The sequence below is a fragment of the Anthonomus grandis genome, chromosome 16, assembly GCF_022605725.1.
Source record: "Anthonomus grandis grandis chromosome 16, icAntGran1.3, whole genome shotgun sequence".
Lineage (NCBI taxonomy): Eukaryota > Metazoa > Arthropoda > Insecta > Coleoptera > Curculionidae > Anthonomus > Anthonomus grandis.
In genome coordinates this window covers 8,157,719-8,185,440 of record NC_065561.1, presented here as the reverse complement: position 1 = coordinate 8,185,440, position 27,722 = coordinate 8,157,719, and the positions used below count along the sequence as shown (strand labels likewise).

Here is a 27,722-nt window from a genome sequence, read left to right as displayed (position 1 = left end):
ATTTTGATTGGTCGATCGGTAATCTGAAATGTGAATGTACAAATAAAGTCCTTATTTGTACATTCATTATTATTATTATTATTATTATTATTATTATTATTATTATTATTATTATTATTATTATTATTATTATTATTATTATTATTATTATTATTATTATTATTATTATTATTATTATTATTATTATTATTATTATTATTATTATTATTATTATTATTATTATTATTATTATTATTATTATTATTATTATTATTATTATTATTATTATTATTATTATTATTATTATTATTATTATTATTATTATTATTATTATTATTATTATTATTATTATTATTATTATTATTAATTATGTTGAAAGTCAATTCAGCAATTCGTCTATTACCAAATTCGCGGGTAACCACCTGGCTTATGAATCAAGGGTGTTTACAAAAATGTGTAACGTATTTCAATATTGAATTGTAAAAATTCTTTAGTTGACAGTCTTTTATTTAATTCTTTAGGTTCCTATGCCAAAGCAATGCCTTGCCAAGTCACATAAAAATCCAGGTATCCAGACAGACGCTCTTCGAGGATTCCTTCCATACGATAATGCGACTGCCTGCTTACGAATTACGCAGAAGGCTTTACATAATGTTTAAAGGTGAAGAAGGGCTGGATTACGGTGGTGTGAGTCGTGAATGGTTCTTCTTAGTGTCACACGAGGCTCTAAATCCGATGTATTGCTTGTTCGAGTACGCTAACAAGAATAACTACAGCTTACAGGTAAATAATTGAATTGAAAAGTATGTGCCTGCTAACCTATTTGGGCTGATCACATGAAAGATCAAAAATCATTTATATATTGTCTTAGATAATAGAAACACAGCATAGACACGTCATGATTGCTATACAAACCAATACATATAATAAAAATAAAATAATATATAAAACAATAAACATTAAAAAGTTCTAACATTGATAAAATTACACAAGTTAACAAATATTTGGTATGGACTATACACTCTAATATTTATAACTTTTTAAGAAGGTTTCAAACTTTCCAACCGTATAAAAAACATCGTTGAAGAGCAGTGTTTTAACTTTAGTTTTAAAATTTACTAGCGATTTTGCCAATTTTACTTCTGTAGGTAACAAATAAAAAAAAAAGCTTCCAGAATACAAAGGAGATTTTTTAGGTGGTGAGTATGCTCAGTGAGAAGTAAGTTGTTTTTACCACGAGTATTGTGCTGATGTCGATCACCCAATGTAATCAATTTACTTTTATTTTTAAATATAAATTGAAGAACCTTTAAAATATAAGTACCCGCCACTGTTAAAATCTTTTTCTTCCCAAAGATTCTTCGACAAGACTGCCTGAATGGTATATTAAATAAAATCCTAATTATATGTTTTTGAATCACACTCTCAATCAACAATCTCGCTATATCCATGGCCCTGCCCCATAATACTATGCAGTAACCCAATACACTGTAAACAGAGCTATCAGTTCTTTGATATCAAGTGAATTTTTAAGTTGAGTTATTCATTTATTTTTTACATACAATAATAATATGACCAAAGGAGAGAGAAAGTATACTCAAAGTCCAAGTCTCATAAATCAAGCGTCTATTAAAGATTACGCATTTCGCCGCATTAGGGCATCATCAGACCTATCCAAATACAAAAAACCACACACTGATTCACAAACTTGATTAACAAAAAAATAATAATTATTTATGTTAGTGTAGATGAGTTTAGATAGATCTCATGATGCCCTAATGCGGCGAAACGCGTAACCTTTAATAGGCGCTTGATTTATGAGACTTGATGAGGATTTTGAGTTTACTTTCTCCCTCCTTTGGTCATATACTCAAGTCTTTTTGAGAGTAATGGATAATTATTTTGAATTACAATAATAATATGTTTCGATCAGTCCAAGTGTTTGTCAATTTGTAGGCCTAGGAATCTAGAGGATTCTGAACCCGACAGAAAGTTGCCTTCAAAACTAAAAACAAATTTATTTGGCTTTCTATATTTATTATATACTAGCTGAATGCCCGCGGCGTTGCTCGCGTAAAAATAAAAGAAAAGTCGAAGAAGGCCTCCAATAATAGTAAATGCAACCCGCAATACACAAAAATAAAATCCGAAGCCACGGCTCAATGATTGTTCATGCAACCCACAAATGCCACGCCGTTTTTCCTGAGGTCAAGGGGCGCGATTAATATAATATAATTAATATAAAACCAAGACACAAATAATCTTAAAAATGATTCGTTAGATGCAGAGCGAGCGGTAAGACTGAGTCGAGTCACCTGTCGGGTATCAGTCTCGCATGGACCCGCCTTGTTATGTTATGTCTACCAAAATATAAATAATACAGAGGCACTTTTTCAATCGTATTTATTAATTAGTTTTATGCCGCTATGCGATATTTATCATATCGCTAACACCCCTTATCGGTAGAATTTCAAAAAGTGCGTTCGTATCCGGGGCCTTCATTATAAAAAAAACATTGTTGCAGTTAATTTTTTATTTCTTAAGTTGATGCCTGCGACTCGTTGGTGCAAGCAGTCTCCGTTCAAACTCCGAAGCCACGCCGCCTTAGTTCTCGAGGTCACGGGTAACAATTTTTCCATTTTTTACCCCTTATCGGTGGAATTTCGAAAAATCCGTTCTTATTTGGTGCCTACATTATAAAAGGAACCCGTTGGCAAAATTTCACGTTTCTAGCTATTGTAGTTTGGGCTCAGCGATGATGAGTCAGTAAGTCAGTCAGGACAAACTCTTTTATATACATATATAGATATAATTTATTAAAAGTCAACCATATCAGTTAGACATGACCGGTTTTGGTAAGTATTTATTCATGTGATCTGGGTATAATTACGCCCTTCAATGCATATAGTTGTCAATTTTTTGTCATTTATTCACTTGTGCCATATTTTTTGATTATATGATTTGACGCAACTTGCAGTAAAGGAAAAAATTATTTATTTTATGGATCAAAAACGGTTTTACGGTACCAAAACTGTTGATATTCCAAATCAAAGTGGTAGTGAAGATGAAAATTTCTCAGACAACCTTTACCAAAACAGAACACTATTTTCTAAAGTTTTATTGGAAGAGTCCAGGGAAGATGAACAGATTGAGAGAGAAGTTGAGGATGTCATAATTTGTGAAACCGATTATTCTGATAGTGAAGATGATGTTCCCCTTTCAACCCTAGAAAACAAACAAGGTGGTTCTTGAATGGGAAAAAAACATATGAGGTAGCTGAGGAAGACAAATTATTCAAACGAATTGAATCTTTAGAAATCGATATTTTGAATTTTGATGGTATTTTTGATTTTTTCCAGCTTTTTTTTACTGATGAAATATTGGTGTATATAGCGGAACAGACTAATTTATATGCTATCCAATGTAGGCCTGGAAAACCAGCAAATATAAGCAAGGAAGAAATAAATATTTTTATTGGAATTTGCATATACATGTCTGTAGCACACCTGCCATCTACTAGAACTTATTGGAGCAGTACCTTGGGTATTACTGCAATAACCGAAGCTATGTCATGCAATAGATTTGAAGAAATAAAACGGTTTATTCACTTCAATACAGAGCAGCAACACAATGGTGATGAACCTGACTATGATAAGCTTTTCAAAATCCGTCCCTTTTTAGAAAAAATGCGAGAAAGATACTTACTTGTTCTAAAAGAAGAACATCTTGCAGTTGACGAACAAATTATTCTTACAAAAGTTCGATCAACCCTAAAGCAATATAACCCGAAAGAACCTCATAAATGGGGTTACAAAGTGTTTGTACTAAGTGGAGTATCGGGCTTCAGCTATGATTTTGATTCCTTTTCTGGACCAACTAAGTTGCAGGCTCATCAATCTGATCTTGGAGCAAGTAGTAATGTGGTAGTAAAACTAACACGAGTCAGTTCCAAGGAATCAAAATTACAAAGTTTTTTTTTGATAATTGGTTTATGAGCCTTCCACTACTTGTTTATCTCAGCAAAGAGGGCATTTTGCCTCTTGGTACTGTTCGCTAAAATCGAATTCCAGATTTTGATTTTCCTAAGGAATCTGCAATGAAAAAAAGGAAGGGAGACACGGTTCTTGAAAAAGTGGCTCGAGTGGATGATACAGATGTGTCTGTAGTTTCGTGGTTTGATAATAAAATAGTTACTACAGTATCAACCTATGTAGGCAGTCAACCTATTTCTCAAGTACAGAGATTTTGTAGAAAGGAAAAAAGCACATTATGATCCCTCGTCCAAAGTATATAGAAGTATTCAATAATTATATGGGCGTTGTGGATCTTTTGGATTCCATGCTAGGCTATTAAAGGATACTAATAAGATCAAAACAATTTTACCTAAGATTTTTTTTTATTTCCTCGACATGTTATGTTGTAACAGTTAGATATTATGGAGAAGATCGGTCATAAGTACGAATTCTGACGAATGTTATTTGCCACCGGCTGAGTTCAAACTTGAATTGGCGGAAATTCTAATGAGATCTAATGTAATATCAAGAAAGCGGGGCAGACCTAGTTGCGCACTTCAGCCACAACTAGAATTAAAAAAAAGGAAATATCCTTTTGCGCAAATACCAGCCCAAGAAATTCGTCGCGATAATATGAGGCATCTTCCTGAGTGGTATGAAGATCGCCAGGGATGCAAATTTCCTGAGTGTAAGGGTAAAACCCAAATTACATGTGAAAAGTGTAATGTCAGGTTGTGTTTAAATAAAGATCGAAATAGTTTTCGCCGTTTTCACGTGGAATATTTAAATATTCTTAAGGTTTATATTTAGTTTAAATATTTTTTGATATATTTATAATGTTTTTGAATAATTACGTTTTCTGGCAAATTTTTTAGTTTTTTTTCCTATGGGAAAATTTGTGCCAAATCTGGCACATTAAAAAATGTATTTTTTTTTCAAAAACAAAACATTATTAATTTTTTTAAATATTTTTCTACTCTAATCTTGCGGCATAAACTATCACATTTTTTTTTCAACTTAAAATAAAAAAATCATGCAGTAAGGGGTTAATAAGAACAACGCTTTAATTTTCAATATGCAATGCATAGCATAAAAAAATTGTATTTACCAATCTATGCGGGTTTTAAATATTTAATTCCTGAATTAGAAAAATATTATACCAATGCCGCGTAGTATTTATTTAAATTTTGTCGCAAGAGATCCCCACCGATCTGAGACACTTACTAAAATAAAATTTAAAATAATCGAAAGCGGCGTTGCCACATCTCGTCTGTTATATATGTAATGATCCATTCGCCAATCCGTATATGTAAAAAAACTTCTATAGAGTTTACACGTTTTATAGCGTTTACACGTACTATAGCGTTTCTTAAGATAAATAGCAATCATATAGTGTATCCGTAAAGTAGCGGATAAATTCCATAAAAATGAAATAATAAGCCTTTATTTCCAACAGGCAATTTGCCCAATAACAGGAAACAGTTGCAAAACAATGAAAAATATAGTTTAAAGAAAAAAACACAAAACAAACCTTAAAGAATGAATGAAAAGAGAAGAAAAAAAAATTAAAGTCACAATCTTAAAACTTATCCAAAAAATTAGAACAAATAACTATTAATATGATATAAAAACCCAATTATAAAAGTTTAACAAGATAATCACATATTCAACAAAATTAAATTAAATTAACTGCAATATACCTACTAACTATAACTAAACACATAGGTCTTAATCTTAATGAAATGGACCGTTTCTGAAAAAAATGCCCAAACCATTGGGTTTAGGGTTTTTCTACGTGGAAATTAAATATACAGGGTGACTCAAAAAAAAAAGATATGACGTCATCAATATGTTTTTTAAATGGAAACCACCATTTTTTTTAATGCAGAATCCGAAAGAACGATTTTTTTTACAAAGGATATGGTACAAATGAATAGTTGTTACTTAAGCAATTTTGAACGAAAAATGATGATGATAACGAAAAACGATGAATGCGAGTGATTGTTACATCAGCAGCAGTTAAACCCAAACTTTACCATGAACATTTTAGTTACGAATGAAGCAATTTTCAGACGCAATGGTATACACAATTTCACAACACGCAATATTGGGCAGTGGAAAATCCGCATGTTATTCGGCGAACACACTTTCAACAACGATTTTCAGTGAATGTGTGAGCTGGAATTGTGAACGGATTACTTATTGACCCATTCATTTTGGATAATCGTTTAACTAGTGTTCTGTATTTACAATTCTTGCGACATAATTTACCGGAACTTCTTAAAGAAGTTCCTCTTAACGTTAGAGAGCATTTTTCTTCACGATGGTGCTCCACCACATTTTGCGCAACCAGTGCGATACGGATGAATCGCAATATGGATAAACTTGACAGCTTAATGGAGCATAATAGGTTGGTTCCGGATGACAGCAATGTTGACCATGAATCCTCAGTTGGTATATTCTAAGGTACTTTTGCAGAAAGTTTCTTTTTTTCTTTCTCCTTTTAAATGATCGTCCTACTATTGTCCTAATTAAAGTCCAGTGCAACCATATGCCAAAACAATGTCATCCACCTTCTATTTACATTGTTTGAGAAGTAAAATTGCTGCTGTTTTGACGGGTGACCATTCTAATATATCGTTGCACTGGACTTTAACAAGGTACATTTATGTTGATCACAGCATAAAGAAACCAGCAGTCGCACTTCAATAAAAATACATTGGCTTGAATAAGCGAGTTCGGTGCATGTGTACTAACGCAGGCGAGGCATTTTTGCTTATAGTAGGGATGCCGCTGACACTCGCTACGGTCCACGCGGCTTTTGCCTTGGCTAGAGCCGGACTTAAACATTTTTTTAGATATTATTATCTTGTAAAATAAAAATACCTACATAGTACAAATATTGATTTTTTAATATAAATAAAGTTCATACATTAACAAAATATTTAAACAAAAATAAACATCGCATTTCTACATCTAACAACGACGATATAGAAGAATACGTGCAGAAAGTTAATTAGGTATGTACCATAAATTTAAGAGACCATTCTTTGAGTAATTTTAAAACAAAAAGTTCATATAAACATATGTCCAGAAATTCTTCGTTCTCAATATACAGGGTGTTAAAATTTAACAACAACTAAAATATATGCCACTGACTTTTGTGCAATTTTTATTATGTTCTGTGGATTATACAAATAAAACTTTTCTGTCTCTTGAATTTTTTTCGTATCTTGCTTATACTCTATTTCAGAAGTGTATAGAGCAATAAACTGGGGAATTCCGTTCTGTTTGGCTACATTTCGTGGTAGTTCATAGGCGCAGGTACTTATAATATTTATGAATTTAATTTTCACGGATTAAATGCCTTTATTTTGAAAGAGATTAAATACTAAATAAATACTTTTAATCCTTTTGTATAGGTACCTATCTTTTAACGCTTTGTAACATGCAAAAATGGGGTCAGGTAATATATACAGACTATAAATACTTTTAAATCATATTTTAAACGTTAGTAGTCACTGCTACGCTGTAGTGTAATCACAATATTATTATCCCAATATTTAAAAAATGGAGGTATTCAGTCCAACGAAAAGATGTACTAAAAATTCTCCACTATCGCTGAGTGAAAAAGTTATTATTTTAAATGTACATGATTGCATAAAACACGATTACCCTAGTTTTACTGTGCAAGAAATTGTTGAAAAATGTTCTCGAACGAGTGGAATTGGAAAGTCCACCATTTTCAAATTGTTGCGGGAAAGAAAAGTAGCAGGTCAAGTGGAATCTCCCAAGCAAAAGCCAGGACGACCTACAAAAGTCCTTGATGAAAATGCTAAATGTATAATTCGAAGAAAAGTTCACTCTTTTTATTTTAAAAAGGAAATACCCACCCTAGACAAAATTTTAATGGAGCTTGGCCGAGATGACAGTATTCCGTTGATAAGTAGAAAACTTTTATGGAAAACTTTAAAAAATATGGATTTTGCCTGGGAAAAGCATAACCGCAAAGCACTTTTACTGGAGAGCGACGAAATTGTTTGTTGGAGACAATACTTGACAATACTTGAGAAGTATCAAGCAGTACCGCAGGGAGCAAAAGAAAGTTTTTTATCTTGATGAGACGTGGATTAACGAAGGTTATATAGTCCAAAAAATGTGGCAAGACAAAAATATAACCAGTGCTCGCCAAGCTTTCACAGAAGGCCTGTCTACGGGTATTAAAGTACCTTCGGGAAAAGGAAAAAGACTTATAATCACACATATTGGAAGCGAAGAGGGATTTTTAAAAGAAGGTCTGCTAACCTTTGAGTCGACTCGCACAGGAGGTTACCATGAAGACATGAACTCAGACGTTTTCGAGGACTATTTTGGTGAAATGATAAAATTTCTTCCGGCTAATTCGGTGGTGGTTATGGATAACGCAAGCTATCATTCACGGCGAATAGAGAAGACGCCAACTTCAAGTTGGAGAAAGCAAGAAATTATCGATTGGCTGACTGCAAAAGGTATTGCGTTTGAAGCAAATTTGATAAAAAAAGAACTGCTGGCAATAGCAAACTTACACAAAACTCGTTTCATGAAATACGCCGTGGAAGATATAGCCGAAAAATATAATATAACTGTACTGCGCTTACCGCCATATCATTGCGAACTAAATCCTATAGAACTGATATGGGCGCAGGTAAAAGGATTTGTAGCAAGACAAAACACGACTTTTAAAATGAAAGATGTTAAGCTACTGTTTGATCAAGCCATTACGGAAGCGACACCAGAGAATTGGCGAAAAGCAGTCCAGCATGTAATTAAGCAAGAGGACAAAATGTGGGATCTTGACAACCTCATCGATCAGACAGTCGATCCTTTAATTATAATGTCAAGAGGTGATGACAGTTCGTCAGATGACGAAGAAGACTACAATCTATTATAATTTAAAATTGTTATACACTGTTCAAAAAGTGCCAGATCCAAAAGTGACATTTTCAACTGTTTTACTCTACATATTATGTTCAATAAATTTGTGAAAAAAATATATTATTCCATTTAAACAAAAGTAACTTTCTAAAATAAAATAGCATTTAAGTACATTAATTATAAGGTAAAAAACAAGTCCCAGTTGCACGCCTTTGGCGAACCGTTTTCAATGTTTATCAGTGGGTAACAATGGGCAAAACTCATAAATTGACCCAAAACCGGGTGGCACTACCTGCAATCAACGAAAAGAAAGAATTTTACATTGAAACTAATACCCAACTAAGGTAGTGGCATAAAATATTGGTGGATCACCAGGTACCACTTTTGCATACCTAATGAGGTTTTATTGCTCTACACACTTCTGAAATAGAGTATAGTTAATAATAAATTCCAAATGAAACTTTTCCCCAAATTCCTTGTGTGATCCAGGGATATGCAATTAAGTGGACTTTGTTTTTCTCGAGAAATAAGCGAGATACGAAAAAGTTGTATTTGTATTTGAGTAAATCAAATAACATATTAAAAATGGCACAAAATTCAGGTGCCCCAATTTTTTTGCCACAAATATTTCTTCAGGTCCCGTTCGAGATTACACTGAACCTAATAAATTTAATCATGTTAGGGGTAAATTAGCTTCTTAATGTTATAAATAACACCGCCAGAGAACTTGCGGACCTATGTTCATATGAACTTTTTGTCTTAAAATTACTCAAACAATCGCCTGTTAAATAATTTATGGTACATACTTAATTAACACCCTGTATAGTAACGCTTTTAGATTTACATCTAACTACATAGTAGTTTAAGGATAACTAATTATACAAATAAAGTAATATTTCAAAACAAATAGAAACTCTTAGGCCAATAAATAAAGACAAATAGTTGGCAACAATTCAAAACAATTCTAACATCTGCGAATTTTTGTTATATTATTAAGTACCAACTAAAGTAAAAGTATACAATTTTGCAACTCTTTTAAATATGGCAACACTGTTAAAATGGCAGAAATATAAATAATGTCCTTAAAAATCAAAAAAAAAAAAAAATTACATTGCTGCAACTTTAATTGATGCTTAATTATGTTATTTAAGCCACACAGCCAAATTTGCAGCTATTAAAAACTTTGGCAAAGTCAATTATTTTGCTTCATTAATAATTTTTGACATACCCCTCTTTTAATACAAAAGTTTTTATAAAAAACGCTACGCTTTGTAAAAATGCTATTAAAATAGTCACTAAGTACGGCGCTGAACTAGGCGATACACCTATGAACACAGTTCGATAAACAGTGAGCTCGGCATCCGGAGAACATGGCTGCGGCATGGCTAAGGATGCTATTAGTTCGCTTACATTTTCGAGCGGAGTGAGACTGCTGGTTTCTTTATGCTGTGTGTTGATGTTGGGTTATAGCTGAGATTATTTGTGAGAATCTAATTTTTTTTAACTATTAGTATGGTTTCTCCGTAACTAATTGTATTCTATAGTAATAATTATAAGTATGATCATAATTTGTAATTCGTAATGTTAATTCGTAAATCAATTTCTTTAGTAATTAATTAATTGGGAATTTATTTAAATTTGTTTGTTTTCTTATTCTGGATGCGATACCTACATTATAGTGGGGTGTAACACATATTTTATTGTATTCTTTACATAAAGTCAATTATATCTCTCTGGTACTGGGTTAAGTTATTTTTTTTATTTTATGTTTTTTTCTACAAGGTTCAATACACAGTTGGCAATGCGGGGTGGTTTCGATGATCTTCGGGGCGCGGGGGAAATCATTTGCTTAGATCATGGCTGATAATAATGCCATTTCGGTGACCCGGTGCAGCGGTATTTAAGGCCCACAATGTTTTACAATTGGACACCTCAATGTCCGTTCCCTAAATACTGGATTTGACGAACTTCAAAATTATTTACATGATTATAAATTTGACATTTTTGCCCTTACGGAAACATGGCTTTCCCATAATCAAGATCTTCAGAGGTATAAAATGAATGGTTATAAGCTAGTAACGAGGGACAGGGTTATTGGAAGGTGGGGCGGCGTGGGAATGTATATCAAGTCACAGTTGCAATACGAACATATAGACTTAGATATTGTCTCACACACCTGTGAAGTCATGCGTATAAAACTTAAATTAAAAAAGCAAAGTGTTCTTGTTGTATATCGCCCGCCTTCCAGTGACGTCGATTTGTTTCTGGATTTTTTTGAAAATTCGTTAGCCCTAACGGTGCCTTTTTATGATAAAGTTGTTTATACCGGTGATTTTAATGTGGACTTTCTTAAACCCTCAAACTATTTGACTAGGATAAGTTGTTTTATAAATAGATTTGATTTAAATCAGGTAATTACAGAACCTACCCGATTTTGCTTGCGGAATAATTCTTGTAGATTTGATAATAACCAGTAAAGTGCTCTTCGTTAAAAGCTGCGACTCAATACCAATTTCAACTGTGATTTCTGATCATTGTCTTATTTATGCTATTTTTAATTTGAGTACAGAAAAAATTAAAGCCAAATATTTTAGATGTCGAGACTACAATAATATTTCTAATAATTGAGATGCCTTTGATTATGTTGCTAGCCTCTTACCATGGGACGAAATTTATTATTCTCCTAATATAGATGAAAAGTTAAACATTTTTAATTCAAATATCAAATATTTAATTGACAAATTTGCACCTACAAAATTAAAGAAAAATTATAAAAGTAAGCCTTTTACTCCATGGATAACTGATAACATTAAACTACTTATAAAACTAAGAGACAAAGCACATAAAAAATATCTGAAAATAAAAAGTGGTAACTGTCTCCAGTACTATCGTAATTTAAAAAATTTTACTAAACACGCTATCATACGCGAGAAAAATGCTTATTTTCGCAACTTATCTAAAACTTCTGGAAAGCCCTTTTGGGATACAGTAAAGAAGTTAAATATTATACAAAGAAAAAATGATTGCAATATACCTGCCGCATTATCTGAAGCAAATGTACTCAATGACTTCTTTGCTACTTCTAATAAATTGAATGACACTACTTGCAAAGAAAAAATTTCCTTTTATCAAAATAACAAAGCTCTCAATTTCCCCAATTCTCTAAATTTTAATCTTATGGATGAGACCACTTTAAAAGATATTTATTATAGCATCAATTGGTACTAATTCCGTAGGTCATGATGGAATAGCAATAAGAGATGTTGTTGCCTGTTTTCCATTTTGTAGCAAACCGCTACTCAATATTATTAATTCCTGCATTTTAAAAAATCAATTTCCAGACTTGTGGAAAAAGGCTATTATTAAACCATTTGCAAAAGTCTCAAACCCTAAAGAAGCTAAAGATCTACGCCCTATTAGTATTTTACATGTTTTGTCTAAGGTTCTAGAGAGACACATGTATAATCAAATTACTGCATTTTCAAATTCCTATAAAATGATACCTGAATGTCAATCCGGGTTTAGGAAACATTTTAGTACATCTACTTGTCTGGTAAATCTTATGAATGATATCAGGCACTATGAAAAACAGAAACAAGTAACAGCCGTATGTTTGCTGGACTTTAATAAAGTATTTGACACTCTAAATCATGATATGCTGCTAGCTAAATAAAATTTCTTTGGTTTGTCTAATACTTCTATTGCCTTGCTGAGATCCTACCTGACCAACAGGTTTCAATGCGTGGAGATTAATTTTCATCCCTTATACTCAAAATCTTAATTTATTCCTGTTACCACTGGGGTACCTCAGGGATCTCTATTAGCACCCTTATTATTCTCATTATACGTTGCTGATATGAAAAATTTTATATCTTATTCAAAACTACAACAATACGCAGATGATTCTCAGATTTATACATCGTTCTCATTAAACTCCTTACGACACTCACAATCACAATTTAATTCCGACTTAAATAATTTACATATATATTCTAAGGCTCATAATTTGAAACTAAACCCTTTAAAGTCGTGTCTCTTATTCCTAAGATCAAATAGAAATAACATAGAACATATTTCTCAAGACTTTGTGGTTAAAATAGACAATACAGTAGTACCGGTGGTTAATGAAGCAAAGAATTTGGGTATTATTTTTGATAATACTTTGCCTTTTTCAACCCACATAAACAAAAAAATTGCCACTGCTTATATGCGCTTAAAATATTTAAATAATCTAAAGCGTCACTTACCGAATGAAACCAAGTATTTTTTGTGCATCTCTTTAATATTATCATTGTTTGATTATGGTGATGTAATCTACAATGATGCAATTACTTCGACAGTCTCATCTTCTATTCAAAAAGTGCAGAATTCATGTATGCGTTTTTCCTTTAAGATTTGCTACAGAAGTCATATTACCCCATATCTTAACAATCATTTTATTCTTTCAATGTCAAATAGACGCAAATATCACATGTACTCTTTCATATACAGAATTTTAAAGTCGGGAAACCCACCATATCTAAGAAAACTTTTCAATGTGCATGAACAGAACCATAATACCAGACGGTTTAATATTTTTACGGTTCCTCAGCATACAACAGAAGCTTTTCAAAAATCATTTAGTTACGTTGCAGTTCATTTGTGGAAAAATTTGCCTCATTGTGTTAAAGATTATTCTCTTTATAAGTATAAGTACATAAGAAATTTGCTTATGCAGTCACAGTATGATGCCTAATAATTAAATATGTATTGAAATGAATGTCAATAGGACTTTCTTCCAGTCTCTTTTCAGGTTGTGTCATATTCATGTAGCTGTACTGGGTCGAGTATTCACTTACATTTTCGTTTCGCATTTAACAAGATATACCTGTATCATATTATTTATATTCATATATTTTGGATGTGTTTCCTCTCCTGCGCTTCCCTGATTCAGTCGCTGCCTACCCCTGCCCTGTGTACATAAATATAAATGAATTGTATTTTTTAAAATTTTTTTTCAAGCTCTCACTATCAAAAAGTATCGAAGAAATATTAGTAGGGTTTTTTAGTTTTCTTGTTATTTTGTTTCCTTTTTTGTTGCTTTTTCTTGAGGATGTAGCACTTAAAAGTGCCTCTTGCAGAGGTACTTTTGAGAAACGGTTTTTATAATCGAGATGCATTCCTATTTGCTAACTTCACTTACATCATAAGTACAACTGTTTTGTAATTTTTGATATTGGCAAATAAACGTTTTGAATATGAATTTGAAAGCAGTTGTATCTAATATTTCCCGAACGATTGATTGGCCGAGGTGGTCTAGTTGGATGGCCTCCTCGATCACGCGACCTTATCCGCTTGACGTTTATTTTTGGGATCACCTAGACACTATGGTGTATGTAACCGAAGTTGACAGTGAACAAGAGTAAAGAAATCCAATACATGCTGCCGCCAAGGAAATTGAACGAGGACCCTGGTTTAGACCACGCGTGTCGCAGCTCGTGTATTAGGCGAGCTCAATTATGTATTGAAAATTATGGAAGAAAGTTCAAATAGTTACTATGATAATTAAATAAAAATTCAATTTCATAGAATTTACGTTTTTTTGTTTTTATTTCAAATAGTTTGTTATCTCCGAAAATAAAAATATTTTTTAATAACTATTTTTTCATAATTTGTCATCAGCAATCATTTCCCAACTTTATGCGTATAGGTAATAATCAGCCTGTATGTTTGCTAGTTTACAAATTACAATACAAATTATCAATACAAATTGTGATTTTTACAATTACAGATAAATCCTGCTTCGTATGTGAATCCCGAGCATTTAACTTATTTTAAGTTTATCGGGAGATTTATAGCCATGGCTCTTTACCACGGCAGGTTCATCTACTCCGGATTCACCATGCCATTTTATAAAAGAATGCTGGGGAAGAAACTAGTAATGAAGGATATTGAGAGCATTGATCCGGAGTTTTATAACTCGTTGGTTTGGATAAAGGAGAACAATATTGATGAGTGTGGGCTGGAACTTTTTTTCAGTGTCGATTTCGAGGTAAGTTCTTATATATTATACTTCATTTTTTGAATTTATAAACAAATTACTAAACAAAGACTAGGTAACAAAAAATCCATGTAGATTGGTAACTAGGTGTAACCACACAAGCAGAAGGATCAACTTCTTGGTTAATAAATAGTATCTGAACATTTCTTATTAATAGAAGTTCTTAATGCCTCATTATGGTTAAGTTGTTTAGATACAAAGGATTAAGAAAATTTTAATTTAAAAAAACAGTTTTTTTAGAAAACTACGCTGTTATTAGCGTTGACGGGACTATTCGTTTTATTGGTTTGACCTTCGAGTTTTAACGTATAGAGGTTGTTATGCTTCTAAGGCTTGACCAAAACTTCCAATTATAGAGATTTTTTAGTAGAGAAAGAAATTCGACTTATAATATGTTAAAATTGTATTGAAACGTAAATGAATCGTGACATAGAACATTTCGACTTATAGGGGTTACACTGTATTTATTATTTATTATACATAGAGTAACTGATATTTTCAGGTATTAGGCCAAGTGGTCCATCACGAACTAAAGAAAAGCGGTGACGGTGAACGAGTTACTGAAGAAAACAAAGAGGAATATCTCACCTTAATGACCAATTGGAGAATGACCAGAGGTATCGAACAACAAACTCAAGCTTTCCTTGACGGATTTAATGAGGTGGTGCCGATCGAATGGTTGAAATACTTCGACGAGAGAGAGCTCGAACTACTACTGTGCGGTATGCAGGAGATCGATGTTGACGACTGGCAAAGACATACAATTTACAGGCATTATACGAGGAACAGCAAGCCGGTGGTGTGGTTCTGGCAAGTAAGTTGAATTTCATATTAAATTTATAAGAGGCCATTGAGTAAAAGTCATAAAAACTTCTTATCTGTTCGTATTTTCATTAAAGGAAAGACCTATAGTATTGATTCTCCTTTTTTTATCTACAAAGTTCTTTTTGCTAATATATACAGAAATTTAAAAATCGGTCGTAAAAAAAAACTGCTGAATATTTTGTCAAAAAATTCCGGTTTTATTAGAAAGAGAGAGAGAATTTAGTTTTTGTAAAGGCGCATCAGCATCTGAGGCCATTTAGCGCCCTGTACGTTTTTTTTTTCATATTTTATTATATAGATTTATTTCCTTTATGAATTCTATTATATTCTTTATATTTTCTTTGTTTCGTTCAAGTATACGTTTTAGGTTAGTGGTGATTGGTAAATTGTGTTTTATTTTAAATGTATGTAGTCTATTGCAATATGCAAAAATATGTTTTATGGTGAGATTATAGTCATTGCAAAAGGGGCATATTGGTTGATTTTCTTTCTTTAAGATTTATTCATGAGAGGTTTTCGTGTGGCCTATCAGAATTCTAAAAATAGTTGATTGGTCTTTCTATTCTGTTTAAATTTACATCTAGGTAAGGCGAAGGTTGTATTTTGATTATCTCAAGAAGCTTATTGTCGGTTGCGTCATAAGACATAAGATTAGTTAAATATCGATTGGTTTCTTTTGATATAACTAATCTTTTCACTACAGTGCCTAAATCTGAAAGTGTGAATATAATTAAAAATATCTTGAAGGACAAAATAAATAACAATAATCTTATTTCCCTAATAACATTACTTAACCAATGCCTTTCTCAAGATTTTTTCCTTTTCAATAATACGTTTTACCAACAGCCAGATGGCCCGGCGCTGGGCAGTTGCCATTCTGCCATTTCAGTTCCATCTCCATTTTTGGCGCAGGTCTTTATAGATCACTTGAAATCAAATGTTATAATGACTGAAAACAATAAAGACATTTTCAATTGGTACAGATATGTTGACGATATTCTCTGTTTCTTGAATTGTGACACAGTAGGAGCTCAGTTACTCCTAAACAAGCTAAACCAAATAGATCCTAAGATTTCTTTCACACTAGAAATAGAAACAAATAATAATTTTAATTTTTTAGGCTTAACAATGCATAAACAACCAAATAGTTTAGGATTTTCAATATACCGGAAACCCACTGAAACAGACCACATAGTTTTAAATGTTTCCAACCACCCTCACCAACACAAAATGGCTGCTTTTAATTGTTACATTCACCGCCTTTTAAGCATTCCTCTATCTCCTTCTAATTTTCAAAACGAAATAAATGTTCATAAACAAATTGCTTATAATAATAACTATAACCCCAAACTAATTAATATTTTAATCAGAAAAATCAAATTAGCTAAAATTAAAAAACAGATCTTTCCTGATGTTAAAAAAAATAGTAAATTCATATCTCTACAATTCATTAATTCTCATCTAAATAAGAAAATCAACTATAGCTTCATTAAACACCAATCAGAATTACAAATTTAAGAATTACATAAAACCAGCAATTAATCAAATGTTCAAACAACCTCCCATTAACAGCCAAACAATATCCTAACCGATCATAAAATTCATTTCTAACGTTACTAAGTTTGATATTGGGAAATTTTATTACATTCTAACGAAATAGCGTTTTGTAAATGCTTTAGATTCTCAAATTTTACACTTTTATAAACGACTTCACAAAAAGAAGTTATTCGGTGAAAGATCAGGTGACCTGGCTGGCCAAAGTATCCGGTACCGTGGACCAATAATATTGCCGTTAAAAGCATTTTCCAAGCACTCTCTAACCATAGGGGCATTATGGGCCGGGCAACCATCCATTTGGTATCAGATCATTTGATCTTCCTGAACAACTTCTTCCAAGGCGGGTCCAATTTGAGTTTGAAATAAGTCTAAATAGGTTTCAGCTGTTCAGGTTATAGTCCATAAAAAAGGGGTCCAATGATATGGTGTCCGATAATTCCCACGAATACATTTGTTTTTTGGGGATATTGTGTCCGAGTATGAACAAAGCGATGTTCATTTTCTTGGCTCCAATACCGGCAATTCTGAACATTTGGTTTTTTGTTGAGGGTAAATGTACATTCATTGGTGAAACAAATATTTCTTAAAAAATTCCTATCATTATTTGCTCTTTCCATCATTTCAAAACAAAATGTCATTTTTTGCTCTTCATCTCCTTCCTGCAGCTCTTGATGTTTTTAGAATTTATACCAATAATATTTGTGTTTTTTTAAAATGCGCAATACCGTTGTATGATATTTATTTACCTCTTGCCCAAGAACCCTCATACTAACCATCTTGTTTTCCTCCACACTCAGTAGAATATTAAGATCTCTGTTCTCTGTTTCTTCGGCTCTATTTTCGATATCCTGAGTTGAACATTTACAATTATTTATTACGGTACATTTGGACTCGAACTTATTGACAATACGTTTAATAGTTAAAATGGGCGGAATGGGCTTGGTGGGGAAATGAACTGAAAACATTTCAGATACTGCTCTAAAACTGTTTCCCGCATAATGCCACTTAATTATGGCTATTTTTTCGTCGATTGAATAATTCATACTTGTTTTCAAATATCGACTGTCAAAATTTACATGGGTTTTTCTATGTTCCGCTCGGCGTCGCACCACCCGGTATAAAAGCTAATAACCATAATTTCAGTCCAAAGTCTAGTTCTAAAATTCTCCAACAGGTTACCTCTAAAAACTATGACTGACTAGATTTTCTTGAGGACATTTATATCACCAACGAGCTCATAAAAAATCCCTCTTGTTTAAATATACAAGTGAACCTTAACAGACCTTACGTTCCATTACATAGGAGACTCCACAAATAAAAAAAAAAATTATAAGCATTGGCAATTTTATAATTTAAAGGTTCGCTTTTACATCCTTAAAGGATAACAATTTCCTTATCCGAACAAAAATTCACTGTTGTAGTCTAATTTGTGCCACCAATTTATAACCAACCGCACATGATTTACGATAATGACATCTAGACCGATCTGTCGCTACTACCACTCTGATAGGTTCGCATAATATAAATATTAATTTTAAAGTGAAGTTAACTGTAGGTTAACCTAATTTGACATAGTATTTCCCGCCATCTAAGAAACCACAATAAAATGTAAACAAAACAGGAGACTAACATTCTCCCTTTTTTAAATACTGTTCGTCCTGTTTAGTGTTCTGTATAGTCTTAAGTGTGTCTAAATGTTATGTATAATTTTAATAATATCAAAAGTGTTTCCCACTATGGAAAACTTCTAGGCTTAACTGACAAGTGAGTATTCCATTCGTTCACCTTCAACTATAATGTTTTTTACGCATATAACACAAACTCGTTTCAGTTAGCACTGATGATGGCTCATACGCCGAAAGCGCTCTGCTAAGCTTTTAAAAATAAATTGCTCTGAATACATCTGGTTTGATTAATTTGTATTAATTTTTGACCAAAGTTCTTTGCTTGTCATTGATAAGTTTATGGAGGATACATATTGCTTCCAGGAAGACCTCGAAGGCGCTTTTTGTGACCCTTTTTGCCTTTGTTCTTGCTCTTTTATAAGAGATAAGGTTTTCTGTTGATCGAGACTAGTTTTATATCTGAGGTTATTCCAATGTTTTCTGTTAGCTGTTTATATAATATGAATGGGCTCATATAATTAAAACTATCTTCTTTTCTTTTAATAATAAAATATTTTGTAAAATGCATGTCTTTAAGGGTTACCTTAGGGAAGGTTATTCGAGGCCTTTTACTAGATTGTTTTCAAGACGAGGAAAAACATTTTGTATCGAATAGGTAGTATTGCGGCTGGAAGCGCCATTCGCTCCACTTCCAGTTCGTTTTGGAGACTGTCTCATGGCGTCACTCGACCCTCTGTCAAGTTGAGGAGCAGCAACCCAATTTCCGATATTAGTAACAGACATTGCATTAAAGTTTTGTGCTTCTTTTACTTACTGACATGTGGTAATTTCAGCCCATTTTGGGTCAGACTCTGTCGAGGGAGCCGCTCAATTTGAGTGCAGACGCTTCTCTAAATCACTGGGATCTAAATCACTAAATCACTGGGGTGACGTGACCCACCCAAAAGAATAGTGTATCTTCTCTTCCCCTGCGAGGGGTTTTATTAAATAGATAAGAGCTTTTTTATTTAAGAATGAAAAATGATATCCGACTAGCCTTATAATAGCTCATTCAATCGATCCAATTTTCCAATACTTTTTTTATTGTTTCGGCTTGTATCTCATCAATAACAATTCCGAATTCGCGTTTTAAGTCTTCAATTGTCTCTGGATGGTTGGCGTAATACTTATTCTTAATGACTCCCAAAAAATAGACTAACCGGCTCAAATCGCACCTCCGAGGCGGCCAAACGACTTCGAATTGCGGCCGATTATTCGATTTTCAATTACGGAGCCAAAAAGTTCAACTGTTACGCCATCTATCCTTACTATACCCATACTATCCTTAATTTTTGGAAACAAAAATTACGTTGACGGTAACGGCAGCTCCTTGGGCATTTTCGAAGAAAAATGGGACGACGATGTCTCCAGGTCAAAAATCACACCAAATAGTGACTCGTTGTGAACGCCTTGGCTTTTCAATGGTCATGTAAAGATTTAGCGAGCCCCAAATCCGACAATTCTGTTTGTTGACATAACCTCCGAGGCGAAAATAAGCTTCGACCGAAAATATGATTTTTCGGTAAAAATGCTCATCTTCGAGTAAACGATCTTGAGGCCATTCGGCAAACCTAAAACGTGCCGGATCGTTATGAGGCTTCGTTTTTTGCACCAATGGGATTTGTAGGCTTGTACGTCTTCATGCAAAATTCGACTCGGGGAAGTGCGAGAAATATTCAATCCCTGAGAACGATGACGAGTTGAGATGGACGGACGTTCACGCACATTTTGAACAATAACAGCAACGTTTTCGGCTGTGTACACAGAGGGCGGGAACGTGTTGTTTTATCACCTAATGAACCAGTTTGACGTACTCGTTTCACAAATTGATCAACAAACTGACTTGAAGGCCAATCATTTCCGTTGATTTTTTTTTTTCAAATTTCTTACCGTTTTGGTTGAAGACTCTTCACTTTGGAAGAAAATTTTCACAATTTTCATAACATTTTGACATTTGAGTGGCCATAGTTGAAATAACAGCTGGTTCAAAATCCAAACCCTAAATGGCCAACCCGTTATTATAATAGGGGAGCCTTTGATGTTAAATTTGCAGTTACTAAAGCGTCATGGGGACCCGAATTCAGAAGATTAGGTCCTAAAGGTAAAAAAAAGTTTATGTAAGTTCAAGGAACATTGTTAATCTGACAATTAGAAAAAAATCGTTTTTTCTTTTTTTTATTACTGGATGTAATTAAACAATATGCCGGTATTTGTATAAATCCATCATTTATTGATAAAAACTAGATAGAAAAATATTAAAAATAAGTATCTTAATCTTGTTGGCTCCCAACAAACCAAGTCGGTAACCAAAGCAAGTTTTTTCTCTACAAAATATACCTTTCATAATTAAATCACTCATTATAGTAATACATATAAAACTTATTGCATTAAATTAACATAATCGTTTTGACACAACAAACAAATTGGAGCGTCAAACACCTACTATTGTGATCAGCGAATATGGCATCATGGCGGCAGACGATAGAGTAGGGATGGCGTGAGAGATAGAGAAAGTGTGAGAAGGAAAGAAAGACGCGACATGGGAAATACAATTCTCAGTAGCTGTACATACGCTCTACGCTATATTTATGGTTTTAGCTACATCGCTAGATTCTATTTTTTGACCTAGGAGTCCATCCAGTGGGGCCTATCCAGTTTAAATTTTAATAAATGTACATACAAAAGGTAATTTTAAAAATAAAATAATTATTAAAGCCTAACCTTCCATTCCATCTATTACCAAATTGTTGTGTGATACAGTATCGGACAAAATTAGAGAGACTTCTCTATTTGCCAACTCCAATTTTTTGTACTTGAAATAATATTAATATTTGTTAAGCAGTGTATACCGGAGTTGACAAGAATTCTATTATCAACAATTCATTTTTGTAGCTCATGTTTACATTTATTTAAAGAATGTTTTTAACATTGATAAAAAATTACTGCGACAGAATTAAAGAGATTCATTTTGTATTTAGTTTCGCTGAAGTCGCGATTAGTTTAATTTCTGTTTATTAGTTTGAGAATATCATTAGCAATGCCTCGTGGTAAACATTATTCCATAGACCTAAAAGAAAAAATTATAGAAGCCTATAACTCAGGTCGCTCACAAAAATTAATAAAAGAGCAATTCAACGTCAGTAAACAAATGGTTTCCAGAACAATAAAAAATTATCAGCTCCGTGGAAGAGTGACAAACCTTAAAAGAGGTGGCCGCAAGAGAAAAACCTCAGTACTGCTGGACAGGAGAATTAAACGATTAAGTCAGAATAATCCGCGTCTATCTTCAACACAGATTTTGGCTGAATTGGAGGCGCCTGGGGTTTCATCCAGGACTGTGCAGCGGCGATTAGTGGAGGCGGGGCTTCCTGGAAGGAGACCAGCAAAAAAAACCCCATCTATCAAAAAAAAATGTAGCTGCTAGAATGTTATTTGCAACACGTCACCGTTACTGGACAGCTAAGGACTGGAATAAGGTTTTGTTTAGTGACGAGTCTAAATATAATATTTTTGGAAGTGATGGAGCGCAGTTCGTACATCGCCCAGCAAACAAAAGGCTTGATCCAAAATATGTTTCTGGTACTGTGAAGCACGGAGGTGGCAATTTAATGGTTTGGGGTTGTTTTTCGGGTTATGGAATGAGTCCTATCCACAAAATTGAGGGCACTATGGATAGATTTATGTATCGGACTATACTGGAAGATGTAATGTTGCCTTACGCCGAATGGGAAATGCCGCTAAGATTCACGTTCCAACACGATAACGACCCCAAACATACAGCCAAACTTGTGAAGGAATGGTTTTTGGCTAACAAAATTCAAGTTTTAAAATGGCCACCGCAATCGCCGGACTTAAACCCAATTGAAAATCTTTGGGAGATTATAGAGAAAAAGATTCGCACTAAAAACATCGGGAATCGTGCTCAATTATTTGAAGAAATCGAGAATGCCTGGAAATCAATGGATCCGGCTGTAATTTCGAATCTCATTGGATCGATGCCGAATAGATGTGAAAAAGTTATCCAGAATAAAGGGTACTGGACAAAGTATTAGGTTAGTTTCATTAGTATAGGGTACAAATGTACTTTAAGGATAAGTCTCTCTAATTTTGTCGCACAGAATTTTTTGCATTTTTTTATTTTTCCTAATTAATCTTGAGAAATGTTTTTTTTTTTAAATTTATTTTAGTGCCTTTTTAAACTACTTCAAAACATAACATCCTTCAGCACAAAAAGAGGAATTTAATCATTTTTATCTTACATAAAAGACGTAAGTAGTCGAGTATCTCTAATTTTGTCCGATACTGTAATTATCCCTGACATTTGCACTGAAGTGTCTTGCTTCAAGCGTGGAAAATCCTCTCTTAAGAAATTTAGAAAAAATTCACCTGTTACACGATTTTCAAAAAAGTATGGACCAATAACAAAATCATGTACTATTCCACCCCAAACATTGATGCTCCATCTATGTTCAAAATTATTGAGGAAAATTCGATGGGGATTTTCTGTGGAACGTACAATATAATATAAAATATCTTAAAGAACCTATAATAAAATTAATATAAAATTTTAAAAAATCTGGTTTTCTGCTGCTTGATTTTGTGCCCTTTGACAAAAAGTTATTCTTTTTTCAAAATCATTTTCGGCAAGTTCTTGATATAACTGGGCATGATAGGGATGATATTTGTTATTGTTGAGAGATTTCTAAGTTCTTTCTTATTTGTCTTACACTAATTTTCGATGTTTCTACAACCGACATGATGATTGTCAATTGAGCTTCTTCATTTAAAACTGTTTTCGTTCTTATTTGTTTTTTGTAGTTTACGCTTCCAGTATGCTTGAATCGTTCTTTTAATTTCTTCAAATCATCAGGATGTCGGTTATTAGGAAATTTTTCCGCCTAAACTCTTGAAGCCAAAACAGTTCCCAAAGCATTCACCGATAACTTAAATCATATTTACTAATTCTCACTGAGAGTAATTCATTTTGACACAAATTTACTTAACATGAATGATAAATGAACATTATAATTGATATACGTTACACAACAAGGAATAAATGATTTATGGACAACTTTTTACTTGTAAGAAAAATTTTGTTAGTTTTAAATGATATAAGCATCAGGGATTAATTGATTTAATTTTATTACTATTGACTTTTTTTCACTAGAAAGTTTTCGAAATAGAATTGAACAGAGTAATAAAGTGCTTGATGAACAGAATAATTTTAATAGACACACACATACCAATTGTAATTCTAGAAATTTTAATAATAATGCTAATCCGAATTTTCATTATAATAATCGTGGCCGAGGTAATACGAGTCTACCTGGTCAGCGTTTTCAGAGAGGTTACCGAGGACGTTCATTTTCTCGAGGGTTTCGTGGAAATTCGCGAAGACGAAGAGAATAAATTATGTCGATGAATAATCAGGATGATTTTTTTCGTCCCTAAGGATAATAATATTTTTACTTATTCAACAAATTACTCAAATTCAGTTTTCTTTCATATAAATAGTAAGAAATTAGGATTTTTAATAGATACAGGAGCATCATTGTGTGCGCTTAAATTAAAATATTTAGACTCTAGAATTCCGTTGCACAAAGAATGTCTTGAAATTAAAGGCATAGGGGGTAATTTAGTTTCATTAGGATATGTATATTTGAATCTTATTATTGGAAATGTAAGATTTAGGGAAAAATTTTATGTTTTTGAATCATTGGAATGTGAAACCAATGGAATAATTGGTAGAAATTGTTTAAAAAAGTATAAAGCTATTTTAAATTATGACGAAAATACATTATCACTGTTTAATGATGAAAATAAAATTGCATTAGACCTAAATGCTAGTAGCAATAAAAGTATGACCTTACTTCCAAGATGTGAAAGTATTCAATACATCGAGACAGGGTTGGTTGAAGAATGTGTAGTGTTGCCTAGTGAATTGTGTCAGGGAGTGTTTGTAGCAGGTGTGATTGCGCAACCGAGAGATGGGAAAATTCCAGTTAAAATTTTAAATACGCGTGAAACTGAAGTACGTTTGAGAAATTGCTTACCAAAAATTGAAAAGTTGAGCCATTATAATTGTTGTCAATTTACTTCGCAGGCTGTATCAAGCAGTCGAGTAAAAGATTTGTTAAATTTGCTTAAACTTGGGTATTTAAATAAAGAGGAAAAAGATTCTATTGAACAATTATGTGCGAAATTTCCAGATGTGGTTCATATGCCCGGGGATAAGTTAGGTGTTACAAATATTTATAAACAGTCTATTCAAATAAAGCCAAATACTCAACCCGCTTATGTAAAACCATATAGACTACCTCAGTCACAAAAAGAGGAAATGTTCCAAAAAAGGGAGACAAAGCAGGTGAACAACGTAGCAGACTTGTTTTAGATTACAGATTTTTAAACCGCAATTTGGTAGATATTAAATGGCCTATAGCAAACGTAAATGACATTTTAGATTCTCTTGCAGGAGCACTTTATTTTTCACATTTAGATTTAAGTCAGGGATATTACCAAGTCGAATTAGATGAGTAAAGCAGAAAATTAACAGCTTTTACTACCGATCGCGGCCAATGGCAAATGAAGAGACTTCCAGTGGGGTTAAAAATTAGTCCCAGCGCATTTTCTAGATTAATGACAATCGCGATGGCAGGTCTAAATTATGAAAAATGTTTTATTTATATTGATGATCTTATTGTTTTTGGAAGAAATCTTAAAGAACATAACAAAAATCTAATGGACGTTTGTAGTAGACTTCGTAAAGTAAATTTAAAATTAAATCCCTCAAAGTGTGAATTTTTAAGAAAGCAAATTCTTTATTTAGGTCACATTGTTAGCGATAAAGGAATTTCTCCTGATCCAAGAAAAATTAAAGTTTTAAATGAATATCCTATTCCAAAAAAATTCAGATGAAGTTAAACGTTTTGTTGCTTTTGCCAACTATTATAGGAAATTTATACCAAAATTCGCGGAATTATCTGTACCCCTAAATAAGTTATGTAGAAAGTATGCGAGGTTTGAATGGACAAATGAATGTAATAGTGCATTTGAAATTTTAAAGAAAGCAATGGTTCAATATCCAGTGTTGGAGTATCTAGATTTTACGGACACGAATGAATTTATACTTCAAACAGATGCTTCACAATTTGCTATTGGAGCAGTGCTTTCGAACAAAAATAATAAACCAGTAGCATATTCAAGCAGGAGTTTAAATAAGGCCGAAATAAATTATCCAACTATTCACAAAGAACTTTTAGCTATTTATTGGGCTGTAAAACATTTTCGTCCATACTTATACGGACGCCGATTTAAAATAGTGACAGACCATAAACCCTTGTTGTACGTATTTAGCGTTACAGACCCATCTAGTCGTTTAACAAAATTTCGCTTAGGTCTTGAAGAATACGATTTTTATGTAGAGTATGTAAAAGGGAGTGAAAATGTTACAGCGGATGCGTTATCTCGAATTATTCTAACATCGAATGAGTTAAAAACTATGAACAATGACATGATTGCTGTTATGACTAGAAATCAGTGTAAACGTATAGCAGAAGAAGATGGAAAGTTGGATAAGGATAGTCATAGTGCTTGGCCTGATCAACCAAACATTGTGGAAGTCCTTAGACAACCAAAAAATTTCACTGAGTTAGTCTTGATAGACTCATCAAAAATAAAATCTTTGTCAAAAATTATAACTGAACAATCAGGAAATTTTTATTATGTACCACTACATCTTATTGTATATTTAAGTCAAAATTCTCGATCAACATTGACGCGAGACGGAATGCTGAGAGACTTGACCGATATTAGTAAGAGAGCTGACATAAAAGAATTGTATATTTTAAAAAACGAAAATTCTGCAGAATTAATTGAATGTATAGGGAAATAAATCAAAAATAATATTAGTTACCAGGGGCCTCGAATAAATATTTTAAAAGGAATTATCAAAGTTGTGGACAATGATGAAAAAAGAGTTATTTTAAATGATTTTCATTTACTTCCAACCAGTGGACACGCAGGTATAAATAGAATGACAAATAATATAAAAAAGTATTACTTTTGGCCAAATTTGTATAATGATGTTAAGGCATTTGTAAAAAGATGTGGTATGTGTCAAAAACAAAAATATTCAAATCATTATACAAAACAGCCAATGGTGATTACTACCACAGCCAGTTCTTCGTTTTAAAAAATTTATCTAAACATTGTAGGACCGCTACCTACAGATATCAATGATTTTTCCTATATTCTTACCCTGCAGTGTGAATTAACAAAATTCGTGGAAGCATATCCATTAAAAAATAAAGATGCTGTGTCAGTTGCAAAGGCATTTGTGCAAAATTTTATCTTAAGATATGGAATTTCCGCAGGAAATTGCAACTGATAGGGGATCTGAATTTATTTCTTCTACAATGAGTGAAGTTTGCAAAAATTTAAAAATAGAACAAGTTCATTCCACCGCATACCATCACGAAAGCATAGGGTCATTGGAAAATTCACACAAGGCTTTAGGAGCATATTTAAGAATTCAGTCAGAAAACCATGTCACAGCTTGGAGTTCATGGATTCCGTACTGGTGTTTTGCGTATAATACGGCAGTTCACACTGAAACTAAATATACTCCTTTTGAGCTTGTTTTTGGGAAAAAATGTCAGATACCAAGTAATTTAAAAAATATCGTGGAACCGATTTACAATTTTGATAGTTATCCAATTGGATTGAAATACA

At 32.9% G+C, this 27,722-nt stretch overlaps 1 protein-coding gene across 2 annotated transcripts in view; it reads left to right on the top strand.

The window, feature by feature from the left end:
- The window catches only part of LOC126745492 (E3 ubiquitin-protein ligase Su(dx)), a 124,162-nt gene that overhangs the window by 72,197 nt on the left and 24,243 nt on the right, over positions 1-27,722 (top strand). For both annotated transcript variants that reach the window (XM_050453361.1, XM_050453362.1), the window contains exons 11-13: positions 501-762; positions 14,677-14,937; positions 15,449-15,760. In XM_050453361.1, coding sequence (XP_050309318.1) covers positions 501-762; positions 14,677-14,937; positions 15,449-15,760 — 835 coding nt within the window. The remainder of the gene's footprint in view (positions 1-500; positions 763-14,676; positions 14,938-15,448; positions 15,761-27,722) is intronic.